This window comes from Myodes glareolus, chromosome 3, assembly GCF_982192425.1.
Source record: "Myodes glareolus chromosome 3, mMyoGla1.1, whole genome shotgun sequence".
Lineage (NCBI taxonomy): Eukaryota > Metazoa > Chordata > Mammalia > Rodentia > Cricetidae > Myodes > Myodes glareolus.
The window spans coordinates 1934129-1952624 of record NC_142028.1 but is presented as its reverse complement, the minus strand read 5'-3'; the positions used below and the strand labels follow the sequence as shown (position 1 = coordinate 1952624).

General features: G+C 37.3%; 1 protein-coding gene across 1 annotated transcript; it reads right to left on the bottom strand.

The window, feature by feature from the left end:
* Positions 1-455: 455 nt before the first annotated feature.
* Positions 456-1415, bottom strand: LOC148122496 (olfactory receptor 8H1-like). The gene has a single exon (XM_087903838.1). It carries the CDS (start codon positions 1401-1403, stop codon positions 456-458), a length of 948 nt encoding a protein of 315 aa, XP_087759964.1. The 5' UTR covers positions 1404-1415.
* Between the last annotated feature and the right edge of the window lie 17081 nt (positions 1416-18496).

The following is an 18496-nucleotide window of genomic DNA, read 5'->3' as shown; positions in this document are numbered from 1 at the left end:
AAAATATTTTCTCAGTTGCATGCCATTTTTATGGATAATCTCAAATATTCAAAGCATGGGTTTCATATGCATTTCTTGATTTTCAATTGACACAGGTTTTTGAAGTCCTGTACTGAGAAATCCCAAACTTTGGTCATGAAAAGGAAGCTCTACACAAATACAGAAAGGAAACAAAGAACATAGTTTCATGAAGAGAGAGATGGTAAAGAAATAATCGATATTCAAGTAGTGGTGGATCACATATTTAATCATAGCTCTTGGAAAGCAGAGGCAGGAGGATGTTTGTGAGTCTGAGACCATCCTGGTCTACAGAGTGAGTTCCAGGACAGCCAGGGCTACACTGCCTTGAAAAACAAAAACAAACCAGCAAACAAAAACCAAAACAAAGCAAACAAGTGATGTGATCAGTACAAAAAAAAAAAAAGAGAGAAGTGTTTAAATGTATACAAACATTGTTATTTAAATTTCTGGGAGCCCTCTCTCTTTTTCATAAGTCTCCTGACAGCACTTTTCACTTCTTTGTTTCTGAGACTATAAATGAGTGGGTTCAGCATGGGGATCACAGTTGTATAGAAAACAGAAGCTACTTGATCCTTTCCCAGAGAGTAGGACTTGCTTGGCTTCAAATAAGAAAAACTCATAGTTCCATAAGAGACAGTGACTCCTAGGAGATGGGAGGCACAAGTGGAAAAGGCTTTGTGCTTACCTGAAGAGGAATTTATCTTCAAAATCGTAGAGAGAATAGACACATATGATAAGAAAATAATGGAAAGGGAAACCAGTAGAGTAGCTCCAGCTAAAATGAATATGTTGACCTCAGCATCTTGGGTATCACTGCAGGACAGGGCTAAAATTGGGAATGCATCACAAAAGAAATGATGGATTACCTTAGAATTGCAGAAATTCAAGGTGATTATGGGAGAAATAGTGCTAATGGAGTCCATAGCTCCAATAACGTAGGATACAGAGATGAGAGAATGGCAGCGCCTTGAGGACAAAATAACTGGATAGTTTAGGGGATTGCAGATAGCTACATAGCGGTCATAGGCCATTGAGGACAGTATGAAGCATTCAGTAACAGCAAAGAGGGCAAAAAGGTATAATTGACTGAAGCAGCCCATGAAGGAAATGTTCTTTCTGGAAGTCAGCAGGTTCTCTAAGGTTTTAGGTGTGATGACAGTTGAGTAAATGAGGTCAAGGAATGACAAGTGGGTGAGGAAGAAATACATTGGAGTGTGAAGCTGGACATCTAGACGGATGATTAGCATCATGCCTGTGTTCCCCAGCACAGTGGCCACGTATATAAAGAGAAAGAGCACAGAGAGGACAAGCTGGATCTCCTTGGAATCTGTCAATCCCATAAGCATGAAGTTAGGCTCATTTGTGTGGTTCCAGGCATTCATAGTTAATGGTTCTAAAATCTGCAGAAATTAAAGACAATACTTAACTTGAGTGATTTAAAATGTTTGTGTATATGCATTTAAAAGTCCTTTATTATAATTGTGTTTTCTCTCAAACAACATTATTTTGCAGTTTGAGGTTGTATAAAATTTAACTGCCCAAAGAGACAGATATATAAAGCACCACTTGTTTATGTGCTCATATTGGTTAGTATACTTCGCAATGTTGGTGGAACTGGTACTGCTATGAAATAATTCATTTAGGCTACAACAAATATTAGCCTCTATACAGTACTCCTTACTATCCATTTATTTTATATTAGGTAAATAATTCAAAAATTCAAATGAATGAAGAGAATTTAACACAATTGTGTCTATGTATTTAAGTAGATTTTGAGCATAAATATGACTTAGGGTTTTGTGTCCCTGATTTTTATTATATGAGTTAATTAAACCCAATTTAAGTATTACATAAATAGTAAACAAAGATGCAAAACAAACCTAATACATTGTTAATTCCTTATTTTTTTAATAATTTCGATTATTATTCTCCAATTAAAAACTAATCACTTCTAATAGGAATATTAATAGGATGTTTCTAGTATCTGATAGTTCAAAGTCAAAGTTTTCTATAACTGCAGTATCAGATGATATTTGTTTATTATAGAATCTCATTCCACCATCTACACATATGTGTTCATAAAAATTCTGAGTTACTTATAAAATTAACAAATGATAACTATGCACAGATTTTTTTTATTGAATCATCTATTTCACTTTAACTTATCTAATCCATTCTGATTTTAAAAATACTTACTGTGAGCCAAAATTAGTGAGGAGTAAGCAAACAAACAAAAACCTCTTATAAGAGTCTATGCCCCCAAAATTTTTTCTGCTCTTCTTCTTTTCCAAATAACGTAGGAAATAAATCTACATAAGCATTAGAAAACATCTGTACTAAATCTTTTATTTTCCTTTAGGTATTTGTTTTAACATTTTAGCTGAATTCATTATTCATATTGTGAAGATAAATTGAAAAGCCTAGAAATTTTATGCAGTTCTCTGTGAAATGAAAATTTTCTTGGTCTACTGTGACCCAAATGAAGCCCAGGAATTGTTGTGGTATAAACAGGCGAGTGGATGCTGGCTTTTCCGCTTTATGATTCCAGGTTCTTCATGTAATAACAATGAGCATCATGCAACATGTGGTCATCTACAGGGGCCAATTTCCAAGCAAGATTCCTTGGCACAGTTTCAGAACTAAAGCTCAAAAATAATTGAGTCAGGAAAAGCATGGTCAATCTGTCTTTCTGCTGCACCAATTAAATCTATGTTCACATATTTTTATGTAGTGTGCATATTAAATTGACTCATTGCTAAATAATTTCATAATTTACATAGGACAATAATAAATTAAGTATATTTTATCTACTTTGGAAAGTTGATTTTTCTGTCATATGTCAGCTACTTCATCAGTATCACTCATTTTTGTCTTACAGTCATTTCAGCAGTGAGAAAGTGCAGAAATGTTCACAATGCCCATGCATTATTGGAGGTATAGTGTCACAGCAGTACTCCAAAACTGTTCAGACGTGTAAGTTTAAATAATAATGCACATCACTTCTGAAACTGGGAAACTAAAACTTAGGTTTTTATATTTTTATTCCCTCTCCTCTCTCATGAATTTATATACTTTCAGTGCCTTCCTTTCTTTACCTCTTCTTTCTCTCTTTTTTCCTTTTACTTATCTTTCCATTTTTACTTGTTTCATTTAATTACATTAGCATATATTTAATGTACATCTTAATTAATGTTTTATGAAAAGTTTTTTTGACACTGCTGTATAATGTACTTCATCATGTTAGTGCTTTCAAATCCCTCCCCTGTACTGCCTTCTCCTTCTTATTGGTCATCTTTGTCCTTGATCATAGTTCCCTTGTTTCATATATCATTCTTTCTAAATTCTATATATTGTAGAAAAATGCAGTATTTGATGTTGTAGTCACAATGTGATGATTCCCCATTTGCATTCATTTTCTGATATGCAATAGGCTTTGGTCCATCCGATCTCTGAGAAGTACATGTGATAGATGCCAGATTTTATTTACCTTCTAGCTAGGAGCTGAAATTAGGTCTACTTTTCACTATTTGATTAGCACATAGATAACACCAGCATCTCAACTGTATGAAATCTGTAGTCTTCATGTGCATATGAAGTAATAATACAGTGATCATTTGCTAATTGTCTTTACTTTTTAATATGTAAACTACATATCAGCTAATAACCTAAACGAACTAATTGACATTCCAATTCCAAATACCAGTGCATATAGGAGTATCTATTTCCCCCTCTACCAAGCATCTGATGTTTGACTTATTGATAACAGTCACTATGACACACTGAGAGTTATCCTCAGTAGAAATAGAATTTACATTTCAAACACATAGGATGTTAAATTTTTTTATGTAGGTATACACTACCTATATTTCTTTGGAGAAGTGTTTGGTTTTTTTTTTTTCTGTAGGTCCTATGTTGGTATCTCATGTGTTGTTTTTGTATCTTATATTTTTAATTTTACAAATATTTCTTCAGTCTTCAACATAACTATTAAGCTTTTCTCTCATACTGTTTTGTGAATCTGGATTCTGTTATTTGTTTTATTTATCTTGCTATCTTTTGAAATAGTTAAGGCCACACATTAAAATAGCACCACCAACAATGTCAGGTAATTATTTTTTAATGCTTTGGACAATTCAACTGGATGAAATGTCTGACTTTGACTTCGTGTTTAATCTCTATTCTCTTTTTTTAACTCATTTTTCTGATTATACAATGTGTTGACCCACCATGACCGTGAGGCTCAAACTTTAAAGATAGAAGGAAATGTTAAAGGTGCTAGTTCCAGGGGACAGACTCCAAAGCTACAAAGAAACCCTGTCTCACAAACCAAAAAAAAAAAAAAAAAAAAAAGAAAGAAAGAAAAAAAAAGAAAAAGAAAAAGAAAAAGAAAAAGAAAAAAAAAGGTTTATGTTGGAAAACACAAAGGACTGTGTCTGCATAGTGCATGCAAAGCTCTTCTCTTTTCTAAAATTAAAGCAAGTATAATACGAAAGATCATTCACAGTAAGGTTAAGCAAATGACAGAAAATGAGGAAATACACCAGGTGTTATTTCTTATTATCTCTGGTCATATGAAAAGAGCAAAGGATATTTCCCCTAGGCTTTTATATTACCCACTGAGATTTTGGGGGAATGACAGGGCATTCCCATCCTGTCCTTGCTTTCAAGGTCATTGTCTTACCATGGTTGTACAATTCTTCTAGAAAGACACCTTCTTGGAAGAACTTTCTGCACTTTACCACATTCATAGATCAAAGTGCATTTAGTTTTCTCCCAGTTGCTCCAACACCACGATGCTGTTTTCCTAACTCTATGTATCATAAGTTTAAATGAGATATGCTTATGCCTTCAACATTACTTTACAGTTTATCAAAATTTTAATTGATGTTTCTTTTCTCTATATAATTTTTAGATATTATTTTAGGTTTTAGTGGAGTTGGATAGAGTTGAATCATTTTTACTATTATGGCTATTTTTAGAATATTAATTTTTTTGAACTATGAGCATGGAAGGTCTTTCATATTCATATATGTTTTCAGTTTTGTTCTTAAGTATGCTGTACATTCCATTAGAACTACTTCATGTAGGCTTTCATATATTCAGTGTTAGTTTTAGATTGTTTTACAATCAGAAACATGATTATTTTCTGTGGAGGGCCTCAACCACATTCTCCATTACAAGATGGCGCTGGCATCCGGCCTCACCGCCTGGTGAACAAGATAATGCACATGTGCTTGGTAACTTTCCACTGATGCGTCCCTGCCTACTCCCGAGGCATCATCTTGGTTGATGGGCAGCAGACCAATCCAAGAGTGACACATCTGAAGCGATGGGAAAAACTCCATTAGGGCAAGAGCATAGGGCTTGTATTTTAGCAGTGTGCTGACTATCAACAAGGCCTGGGTGGACAATCAGTCCCTGTGGGTAAGCGAGCCATGCCCTAAAAGCAGGCCCATGCTTCCAGGGGGTAGGGGCTCAGGCAGCTGCATAGGGACGGGCTGTACACCCATTTGGGCCATCAATAGGAAGTCAGTGAAGGCACGTAAGTCCATTTTTGTTCTGCCTCCGAGGGTCCCTCGGTCGTTGTCCTGACGAACTTGTTTCCATATTTTTGGGGGCCCTGGGACCGAGGGCCCATCATCCCATTTTTTGGACCATCAGTCTGTGGGTTTTCTAATGGTGGGAGGATCTTGCCATGGACATCCCTAATGGAGCGGCAGAGCTCAGCCCTACGATAACCTTTACCATAGTGCGAGCAAAGGGTAGGAGGCACTCTCTCCTTTTTTGATGACCTACAATCCTTTTTAAAATGTCCTGGCTTCCCATATTTAAAGCAAACTCTTTTGTCTGGCCCTTTAAAAGGGCGTTTTTGTGACTGCATGATGGCTGCAGCCAAACCTGTGTTTGTCAGGGGTTCTCCTAGTTCTCTACAGACCCTGAGCCAGTCCTGTAACCCTTTATTTTTCCTAGGGGCTATGGCAGCACGGCACTCCTGCATGGCTTGCTCAAAAATGAGCTGCTCAATGAGTGGCATGGCCATATCAGTATCGCCAAAAATGTGTCCTGCTGCCTCAGTCATTCTTACCATGAAATCTGAAAAAGGCTCCTGAGTCCCTTGTATAATCTTGGTGAGTGGAGTGCTCCCTTCTCCCTTTTTTGACAAGGCTTTTCATGTTCTTATAGCTGTATTGGCTACCTGGCGGTAGGCGCCATAAGGATAGTTTGTCTGGGCAGCAGCGAAGTGCCCTCACCCGGTCAGGAGGTCAAAGGTTCATTGTTGTTGTTCTGGAGTTAAGGCCTGAGCGTTAGCTCTGGCCTGTTCTTGGGCTACCTCATGCCATAGGGCTTTCCATTCCAAATATTGACCCATGCTGATGAGCGACGCTTTTGTAACTGTCTCCCAGTCAGCCGGAGTCATGGCAGTAAAGGCCAATCTGTCCAATTGGGCTAAGGTAAAATTAGCAGTCACTCCATACTTTCTGACTGATTCTGGTAACTCTTATTTGGTTGTATTTCACAGGTGCATGCACCCGCCCATTCTCCCCTTTGTAAATGGGGAAGGCCAGGCGCAACTTTTTCTTGACCTTGTCAGGGATAAATGAAAAAGTCTTTGGCCCAGGGCGTTTCTCATAAGGAGGCACCAGAGGGGCAGTTGTGGGAGGGCGCGGCTCATAAGGAGGCAGATGGGCCATTTGGGATAACCTTCTCATGGCCCTACCACTGGAAGACCGTGCCCCATTATGGGGATATCTTTCCCTCTCATATTTAGCCCCTTCTTCTTCTAATTCTGCCTTCTCCTCTGTATCTAGTTCTTCTACCTCTTCTCCCGAGCCAGAACTTTCGTTCTCATGTTCACTTTCATGGTCACTTTCAATTTGCAGAGCTTTGAGCTCCTGCAGAGGATATAAACTGCTGTTCTTTCCTTTTTTCTTGTTGTTGGTATCAGAAAGCTTTTGACCTTGTAGGTCAGTCTTTTCCCCCGTTTTTATTTTCTTAGAACCACTGGGGGGTCCTTTTTTCTTATCTGCGACTGTCCTTTTCTTGCGTGTGCCCAACCTCTCACTGCGCTCAGTTTCTGGCATGCTATCCTGGACTTCCTCCAATACACTTCATCCTTCTGCAACAACCGCCTGGCAGGATTCATCTTCTAAGCAATTCCAAAGTGATCCCAAAAGAAAAAATAAGAGAACTGCTAAAAGAAGTACCAAGGCCTCTATGAAACCTTCCCAAGGCAGAGACAAGTCAAGCCCCAAATCAAAAAGTCCAGGAATAGTCATACCTCTCTGAGCATACAGACCTGCAGTTCTGAATCCTCTTTGTGTCCAAGGGGTCTCCGGCGTGTGAGCAGTGTTCAGGGTCCCCTGGCATCCCGTGTTTCGGCACCAAATGTCCCGCGCTACCGTCTGGCCAGCAAGAACAACACGGCACACTTGGGATCCTTCTGCAGAAAAGCTTTAATGCGTCTTGAGAGAGAGAACATAAGCTTACAAAGCGGAGACCCAGAATGAGGGGAACCCATCCCTTATATAGGAAACAGTCCTCGCCTCGGACGTGTCACTCTTGGATTGGTCTGCTGCCCATCAACCCAGATGACGCCTCAGGAGTAGGCAGGGATGCAGCAGTGGAAGGTTACCAAGCACATGTGCATTATCTTGTTCACCAGGTGGTGAGGCCGGATGCCAGCGCCTTCTTGTAATGGAGAATGTGGTTGCGGCCCTCCACAATTTTCCTGATTTTCTCTATGTCTATTATTGTAGAAAAGCCACTTATTTAATTATGTATAAAATTAATATCAACTAAATGTAGGTGAATTATGTCAGATTTAACAAAAATCCCAAGAAATTCTTAAAAATTTGTATTCCCCAAATAAAATAGTCTTTTACATTTTTTAAAATTAAACTTTATAATTTATTGATACTTTTGAAGTTAATCATATTTTAAATATGGGTAGTTATGCTTTGAGCAACATCAGAGAAACTTCCTTTACTGTAGGTAGCTGTTAGTGATGAGACCATTATCTAGCAGAGGTACCATGAGTAAGAGATTATTGAATGCTCACTATTACACTGAACATTGTTAATTACCCTCTTCAAGACTTAACAGATATCCTGGAAAGTGGGAAGAAAGAATATTGGGAACAAAGGATAAGGAATCGTGTCACTGGAAGTTGTCTCTTTCAGATCACTTGGAATAATATAATCAGAGCATATGTGGACATATCATGTGATTAAGTATGAGAAATTAAGGATCAAACATGGTCAAAGAAATTCAAAGTGTACCTTAAACAATTTTTAAATTATTTCTAATCAAAAATATAAAATATGGGGCCCAGGGTTGAAGAGTTGCTCAGTGCTTAAGAACAATAACTATTCTTTTTGAGGACTTTTGATTCCCCAAAACCATGTGGCAGATAAAAACCATATCAAACACCTATTCAGATCAATCTTATGTATTATTTGGGTACTTGGTGCACATATAGGCCAAACATACTAAACATAAAACAATAAATAGTTACATTTAAAAAATATACTGAAATGCCTAACAAATATGGATTCTAGACAGCAAATATACCAAAAAATTTCCTAGGCATAATTTGCACTGGAAAAAAAAACTCGGCCATAACACTTTTTAATAGAGGAAAATGCCCATATCTAAATAGATTTTAAATGTAGGTGAATATTATACTCATTTAGAAGGTGAGTAAAATTGTCAATTTTGTTTTCAAGAAAAATCATTAAATAGTTAAATACTAAGGTGGAGTGAGAACACTTAACTTTATAAAGAGAGCATTCAGGAAACCAAAATTAAGTCAAATTTTTTAATACCAAAATACATAAATTGCTAAATTTTAATGATTCATGTAATCATAAAGATGAGACTTAAATAATCCATTTAGGAAGTGTTGCAAATAATTAGTAATTAAATTTCAAACTTATAAAAAGTAAATATATTTGTAAAGTAACAATGAATGAAAGAAAGGTAACTCAAGAGGCAATTACATGATATGTACATAAAATTAAAAAAAAATAAAGGAAATGTTAATATTCATTCTTGAAGTGATAAAGACATGAAGGCCTAGGAATACTGAGAGGAACTAGACAGGAAAGTTGGCTTCGCTGTTGACACCTGGTGGCTGTTAGAACCCTCAACCTTCCTTCTGCTGATATCTTCTACTTTAAGACTACAGAAAACTGTAGAAAATTGACCTGCAGATGGAACCTTCCATTCCTACTCTTTGAGTCACTAACCTCACCACCTCTCTGAGACATGCTTACACAGTCTCTGCTTCCTCAGAGAGACAGTGATCCTTCAGTTGATCTGATTAAAGGAACACTTCTGCTGAGGTCTGTCAGCATCTTATTACTCCTGAGTCTAATTGGTTAACCCCAAAAAAACTTTTGGTATGACCTGCATGCTATCCCTCTCTTCTTGATGACTTTCCTTCTCTACCCTCACACATCTCTTTTGTAAGACTTTAGAATTATGGCTGTTTGTGAGCTCAGGATGATGTAACGCCCAGCAGTCCTGATTTGAATCGTTCAGAATTTTTGTGAATTATTTAAATTAAAGTTGGGTCAATTCCTCACCTACCCTCTCTTCACTATCTACAGACTTCATCAGCAAAGACTCTTTGTTGATTGTGTTTTAGACTGAATCTTCCAGGATTTTACTGAGAAGGTAAGGCCTGGACAATGTCTGAAGGCTCCCCAGACTTAGGTCCTCTCCTGACTTCTAGGAATTCCTCAACTTTGCTCTCAGGTTTTGACACCTGATTTCCACACACAATACACACCCTCAACTAAAAATTAGGCTAGGTGCTGTGAACACTTTATGCTCAGGATAATGACTTGTCAAACAAATGTAGCATTCTACTTGTTTTAAGAGATAGTTCAAAAATGTTTGCATCCAAGGACACTTTTGGTGTGCATAATATTAACCCTCAAAAATTTATGTCTTGTCAACATCAGATCTGCTACTTTTGGGCACCTTTCCCTTTAGATCTCGGCCCAATATCCACAAAAACCATACCTGGCCTAAACTTAGTGCTTTCTACTTCTAAAAACAGATCAACTTAGATAAATCAATAAATAAAATAGCAAAAAAAGAAATCTAAATGTTTCTATTGTCAAGTCTCTGCTTTATCCTTATTTCTATCTTTATTTCTGTACTTCTTTTATTCCTCCATTACTGCTCTTCAGATTTTAACAACTCAAATTTCTAAACCTAGATCCCTAAACTCTCTCTCAGATGATAAGTCCCTTTCTTATAAAAATAAAAGCATATTATTAACAAATTTTCCTGTGCTGTTTAAGCCAACAGAAACTTGAGACTTGGTGGAATATGACCTTTCAACTCCTGAAGCAAAGTCTTTTAAACAGTGTCTCAGGCAGGCTAGTCCCTCGATGCTACAACAGGGAAAAGGAGGCCAAAGTTATCGAACACTTTCGTCCATTCTGGACCTGGGCAGTTCACATTCCTTAGGAGTGATTTCTCAAGTTATCTCTATCACCACTACAATGTGAGAGTCATTTATCCAGTTTTGTGAATCACATCACTCTGTCATGCACCTATAGCCTCAGACCATTTGAGTTGAGACTATGAAAACCCTTATTTTTTTTTCATTTTGCTCTTTTAGGCCTTATCAGCCTAGGACCTCAATACCATCTCCCTCTATACCCATACTACCCTGCCTAATTAAAATAGCATTAAAAGAAAAGGGGATTGCATTACTATGTGGAAGCTATCACCTTGAAAGCTATCATGGGTTTCCTTTCCATTTTGGCTGAGTGACTTCTTCTAGGTAGAATTATGCTGTGGCATTAATGCTGTGGCTGACCACATTACTAATAATATCATAAAAATGCAACTGTCATATAACTTCACACCATCTTGGTTACTGTGACTACATGGCAGAAACCAAAATGGTGACAGTCATAAAATTTCATAGGGCAGGTCTTTTTCTACCGACTTCCTCTAAACACCATCATTTTTTTCTCTACTGACAACTCCTGTAGATACTGCCTGGTAACCTGCTGACCAACGTGGGCAGATAGACTGTGTTCACATTCACTTCCACACTTCACAACAATTTATGCAGTCTTAGTCACAGCTTCTTATTAAACTATATGAAGTGGATTCTCTTCCCTGCTTCCATTTCAATTAGTCTACATAGATCTTGGTAACACATCTACCTTTCCTCTTATTTGTTGATGCTCTCAGCCCACAACCCTTTTACCCATTCCCATTGCTTAATGATAGCTCCCAATACCTAGAAGCTCTTTCTAAACATATCCAAAAATACATAAAAAAATAAGAAGGAAGAAATCCTATAAGGCTGCATAATGATGTTTCTAGAAGCTCTGTGTTATTAGTGTTAGGTGTGAAATACACAACTAAGCATCATTGGTTATATATGCCCCAGAGGCTTCAAAACCAATATAGGTTTTTCCTACTCCTCTTCATTGTCCATCTGAATTAGATGATAAAACCATATTACTAAAGACTATGTAGGCCCCACAGTATACAGTCTGGAATAATAAAGCTATAATTGTTCTGAATAACTTCTCGATGTTTGCTAACTCATGTAAGCTAATGGGGGAGAAGAAGCATCATCATTCTCCAATGGCTGTTTTACAAACGACAATGCAAGCTTTCCAGGAAAGATGCACCCATTGGTACAAAAGAGTTATGACTTTTATACATATAGCCAACTGCTTTCTAATTGGACATAATGGGGAAATTAGTCATTAGTCTACTCTTAAATACTGAATTATTGGATGCTGAAAGATTGTGGAAAGGAGGGAGGCCTTATCTTCATTTGTGTTCCATAGGTAAGCCTATCAGTCTCCGCAATCACAGAGAGTACATTGCTTCATCTCAGTATGTTCTAACACAAAACAGTAAATAATGAATTCACATGATCAAGGGTAGAAAATCCCAGCAATGAATTATCAACATGTCAGAAATTCCCATATAATACCTTATATCATTAAAAGTATCTCTTAAAAACAACCTCACAATCATGTCCCATAGTAAACCACTGCTATTAGAAGGCAATATGCTCAAACTAAGATATTCCAACCTTTCCTATATCCAATACACTCCACAAGTGAGATTAAATTTAATTGATCGAAATAGGATAAAATAATATTTATGTTTTCCAACATGAACCCAAAAGTATAATTAAATTTCTAAAAATGAGACAAAAAAGTTTTTCTCCTAAAATGATGCTTTCTCAACCAGTACCCTTGTACAATAAATGAAATGCATGAGGCGTTACCATCCCCGACATCAAGCTCTAATACAGAGCTACAGTAATGAAAACAGCTTGGTATTGGCATAAAAGCAGATATGTTTGGCAATCTTGTCTACTTCCAGTATCCATGAGGATAACTATATGTTTTTCTTTGGGTTCACCTTCTTATTTAGCTTCTCTAGGACCACAAAATATAGGCTCACTGACCTTTATTTATGGCTAGAGTCCACTTATGAGTGAGTACATACCATATTCATCTTTTTGGGTCTGGGTTATCTCACTCAGAATAGTGTTTTCTATTTCCATCCATTTGCATGCAAAATTCAAGATGTCATTGTATTTTACCGCTGAGTAGTATTCTAATGTGTACATATTTCACACTTTCTTTATCCATTCTTCCATTGAAGGGCATGTAGGTTGTTTCCAGGTACTGGCTATCCTATAGCCACACTGACAAATATCTTGCATATCACCATAGAAGCTTCATCTGGTGATGGATGGAGATAGAGACAGAGACCCACATTGGAGCACTGGACTGAACTCCCAAGGCCCAAATGAGGAGGAGAAGGAGGAAGAACATGAGTTAGAAAGTCAGGACTGTAAAGGGTGCGCCCACCCACTGAGACAGTGAGGATGATCTAATGGGAGCTCTCCAAGGCCAGCTGGACTGAGACTGAAAAAGCATGGTATCAAACCGGACTCTCTGAACGTGGCAGACAATGAGGACTGACTGAGAAGCCACGGATAATGGCACTGAGTTTTGATCCTACTGCATGTACTGGCTTTGTGAGAGCCTAGTCTGTTTGATCATGCATCTTCCTGGACCTGGATGGATGGGGGAGGACCTTGGACTTCCCACAGGGCAGGGAACCCTGACTGCTCTTTGGACTGGAGAGGGAGGGGGAGGAGAGTGAGAAGTAGGGAGGAGGCGAAATTTTTTAATATTAAAAAAATAAAAATTAAAAAGACATTCAGACATTTGGTATTCTGTAACTATTTTAGTAATGATTAAAATGTTAGTTTTGCAAATAATAAAAGATTATTTTGTATGTTGTAGTTTGAATCCTGTATCCCATTAGACTTTTCTGCATAAAATACTACAAATGAATCTTCTTGCAACTTGTTACTCCACTAATCTTGTCTTATATCAATTTATTATATTTGTCTTGAATTTTTTTAAGGAGGTGGAAATTTTTTGCATGCTCATTGTTTTTGTGTATTTGAAACATACTTGTTAATGCAAAATGATAAAATAAATTGCAATTATTACAATAAAAAATGAACAGAGATGTTGACCAATGGAATCGAATGAAGACCTGGATATTAATCCACACATCTACGAACACCTGATTTTTCACAAAGAAGCAAAAATTATACAATGGAAAAAAGAAAGCATCTTCAACAAATGGTGCTGGCATAACTGAATGTCAACCTGAAGAAGAATGAAAATAGATCAATATCTGTTGCCATGCACAAAACTCAAGTCCAAATGGATTAAAGACCTCAATATAACTCTGGCCATACTAAACCTGATAGAGAAAAAAGTGGGAAGTAACCTTCAATGCATGGGCACAGGAGACTATTTCTTAAATATAACCCCAGTGCCACAGGCAATAAGAACAACTGAACCTGATAGAGGAAAAAGTGGGAAGTAACCTTCAATGCATGAGAACAAGAGACTATTTCTTACATATAACCCCAGTGCCACAGGCAATAAGAACAACAATAGATAAATGGAACCTCCTTAAACTGAGAGCTTCTAACAAAGTCAATAATACAGAATCCTATTGAATGGGAAAAAAAATCTTTACCAACCCCACATCAGACAAAGGATTGATCTCCAAAATACATAAAGAACACAAAAAATTAGACTTTAAAATTCTAAATAACCCAATTAAAAAATGGGGTACTGAACTGAACAGAGAATTCTCAACAGAAGAATTTCAAATGGCCAAAACTTAAGGACATGTTTAGCTTCCTTGGTTATCAGGGAAATGCAAATCAAAACTCTGAGATACCATCTTACTCCTGTCAGATGACTAAGGTCAAAAACACTAATGATAGTTTATGCTGGAAAGGATGTGGAGTAAGGGGAACACTCAACCAATACTGGTGGGAAAGCAAACTTGTGCAACCACTTTGGAAATCAGTATGGCAGTTTCTCAGAAAACTAAGAATCAACCTACTTCAGTATCCAGCAGTACCACCCTTGGGAATATACCCAAAAGATGTTCAATCATACTACAAAAGCATTTGTTCAACTACATTCATAGCAGCATTATTTGTAATAGCCAGAACCTGGAAACAACCTAGATGCCCCTCAACTGAAGAATGGATAAAGAAGGTGTGGCACATCTACACATTAGAGTACTCAGCAGTAAAAGATAATGACATCTTAGATTTTGCATGCAAATGGATGGAATTAGAAAACAGTATCCTAAGTGAGATAATGCAGACCAAAAAAAAAACCCGAATATGGTATGTTCTCACTCATAAGAGCATTTTAGGCATAAACAAAGGACATCGAGCCTATAATTAATGATGCTAGAGAAACTAAGTAATAAGGTGAACCCAAAGAAAACCATATATAGACCCTCCTGGAAATTGGAAACAGACAAAGTTTGGGAGCATGGAGGCAGGAGGTAGAAGTAAGGGGAGAAGGGGTGGTTGAGGAGAATTTTGAGGGAATGGGATAGTTGAGATGGGGGAAAGACAGATAAAAGAGCAAGGAAAGAGATATCTTGATTGAGAGAGCTATTAGGGAGGTAGCAAGAAACCTAGCTCTAGAATAATGCCTAAGAACCCACAGGATGACCTCAGCTAAGACCCTAAGCAATAGAAGAGAGGGTGTCTGAACTGGCCTTACCGTGTAGTCAGACTGATGATTATTATAAATAATAATTGATATTTATTGATTGATTGATATTATAAATATTACCATAGAAACTTTGCCCAGCAACAGATGAGAAAAATGCAATGATCCACATCAGATCACTGGACTGAACTCCCAAAATCCAGTTGAAAAGAGGAAGGAGTGAGAGTATGAGCAAGAAATTCAAGACCATGAGGGGTTCATCCACTCAAGACAGTTTGCTTGAGCTCACCAACTCCAACTGGATTGGGAGTCAACTCTGAAGGTGTTTGACAGTTGGGCAGACTGAGGGGCCACTAATAGTGGCACTGGAATTTATCTCTACTGCTTGTACTGGCTTCTTTGGATTCTATTCTCTACAGATATAAGCCTTGTTCAACCTAGATGTAGTAGGGAGGGCCTTGGATTTTTCACAGGGCAGGGTGCATTGCCCTCTCTTAAGATCGGAAGGAGTGGGGTGGGAGGGTCTGTGTAAGGAGTGGGAAGGGAATGGAAGGAGGAGAGGGAGTGGGAATTTAGATTGGTATTATTTAAGTAATAAAATAATAATAATAAAAAGAAATAAAGAAATTAAAGACTTCCTAGAATACAATGAAAATCAAATTACAATAATCCCATCTTTGTGACATCATGAAAAGAGTGCTAAGGGGAAAATTCATAGTATTAGTATCTACATAAAGAATGTGGAGAAAGTCACATTAATAACTTAACAACCCACTTGAAACCTGTTGAACAAAATGGAATACTGTGCAGCTGAAAAATAATGACATCTTGAAATTAGAGGATAAATGGATGGATCTAGAAAACTTCATAATGGGTGAGGTAACCCAGACTCAGAAAGACAAATATAATATGTACTCACTTGTAAAGTGGCTTTTAGACATAAATCAGAAAAAAAAAGTGTGCTACAATTCTCAATCCCAGAGAATCCAGAAAGAAAGAAGACCCTAGGAGAAAAATACATGTATAAAATATACATTGACAGTATTAAACAACAAGATCCCCTGAGTATATTGGGAGTGTGGGAATCATGGGAGAGGGCAAAAGAGGAGAGGTAAGTAAAGGAGAAGAGTGAAGAAAAATACATAGCTCATTAAAAAAATTAAAAATGGTTGATAACAGATCTGAACAGAGGATTTTCAACAGTAGAAATTCTGATGGTGGAAAGACTTTTTAAGAATTGCTCAACATCCTTAGCCATCGGGGAAATGCAAATCAAAACAACACTGAGATACCATCTTATAGCTATCAAAAGGGCTAAGAACAAAAACACTGATGCCAGCCTATGCTGGAAAGAATATAGAATAAAGGGAAAACTCCTACATTGTTGGTGGAAATACAAACTTGTACAGCCACTTTGAAAATCAGTATCATGGATTCACAGAAAGTACACAAACAGTCTACCTGGAGACCCAGTGATACCACTTTTGGGCATATACCAAAGGATACACAATTGTACCACAAAAATTTCCCAGTTATGTTCAGAGAGCAATATTTGTAATAGCTAGAACCTGGAAACCATCTAGATGCCCATCAAACAAGAGTGAGTGAAAAAAAATTGGAACACTTACACAATGTAGTATTACTCAATGGTTAAAAAACAACTTGAAATTTTCAAGCAAGTAAGTGTATGGAACAAGAAAGTAGTATCCTGGGTGAGGTAACCCATACACAAAAAGAAGCCATAGTGTATATTCAATCATAAGATGATATTAGATGCAAGACAAACAATAACCAGGTTACAATCCACAACTCCTGAGAACCTAAGTAAAACAGGGGTTAAACATGGGAGGGTATAAGAAGGGAATATAGCTAAGATCTCCTGGGTAACCTGGGAAAGGTATAGGAGTGAGAGGTTTGGGGAGGAGAACATGAGAGATCAAGAATATTGGGCTGAAAAAGGATGGAGAAGAGAGCAATGAAAAAGATATCTCAATAGAGGGAGGCATTATGGGTTTAGGGAAGAAACTGGTGTTAGAGAAATTCTCAGGAATCCAAAGTGTTGACCCCAGCTTATACTCCCAGCAATAGTGGAGAGGGTCTCTGATGGAACCTTCTCCTTTAATCAATTAGTGACTACTCTAATTGTCATCATAGAACCTACTTCTAGTAACTGATGAAAGCAGATGCAGTGACTCACAGGCAAGCACTGGGCTGAGCTCCTGGAGTTCATTTGAAGACAAAAATGAGGGACAAAATGAATAAGGAGGGGTCAAGACCATGATGAGGAAAACAGCTGACCCAAGCTACCGGGTGCTCACAGACTATGGACTGCATAGGTGTGGTAAGAAAACATATCTTTCATCATAATTTATGGTTCTCTCTATACTACCAGAGAATAAAAGTCATCAGCAGACTTATCTAACTATGAATACTGAAAGATAAATTAATGACTATCCTGACAAGTCATGCATACAACTTTAATAGTTTCTAACTATTAAATTTACAATTTAATAGTTTAATAATGATGGTCTTGAAGTAGTCAACTACTTTCTATTTGATATAAATACCCTTCCCAGTTCAGAACTCACGACTGATATTGTTAACTGTCAAAAATCTCATGTCTTGTTAGGTTATATCCACTTTGTTATAACCTATGACTATTATTCTCCTAAAAAGATATAGAAATAATCTAGCTCCTAAATCCTTATTTCAGTAACCATCCACTAGTGAATTTCTCAATCTGCATAATAGAAGCTCATCTTGGTACAGTAGGTAGCAGTTAATGAAGAGATGCACAGCTGGTCAATATATAAAGAACACAAGAATACTCAGCACTTAATGGAATTTATATATCAAATCTCCTTTTCCTAAAGGCTCAGGGATTATCACATAAAAAGGGCCAAAAGATTGTGAAAGCCAGAGGAAGTGGAAGCCTCTAGAAAAAAAAAAAGTATTTTTAGGGTATTAAAGACTGTGCTGTTAATAAACACGAAATCACAACAGCTGGAACTGTTGCATTGATCTATAAAATATCAACGTCCCAGAAATTCAGAATGGGTAATTGATGTATGCACAAAGTCCACCTATAGTTGAGGTGCTAGTGTGTGTGTGTGTGTGTGTGTGTGTGTGTGTGTGTGTGTGTTTAATATTGTTGTTTTACAAGGAACTTCTCAACTTGTCTTTTGAGGATCCTACATAGAAAATAGTAACATGACATTACTGAAGTATATTTCATCAACTCACACACACACACACACACACACATTCACAGACACACACAAACTCACACACAGACATAAACACACAAACACACATACTCACAGACACACACACGAACACACACACTCACGACACACATACTCACAGACAAACACACAAAATTACACACACAAACTCACACACAA

Bases quoted from the DNA above. Each gene is read 5' to 3' on its own strand.
- LOC148122496 (XM_087903838.1), bottom strand. From the start codon at position 1,403: ATGAATGCCTGGAACCACACAAATGAGCCTAACTTCATGCTTATGGGA.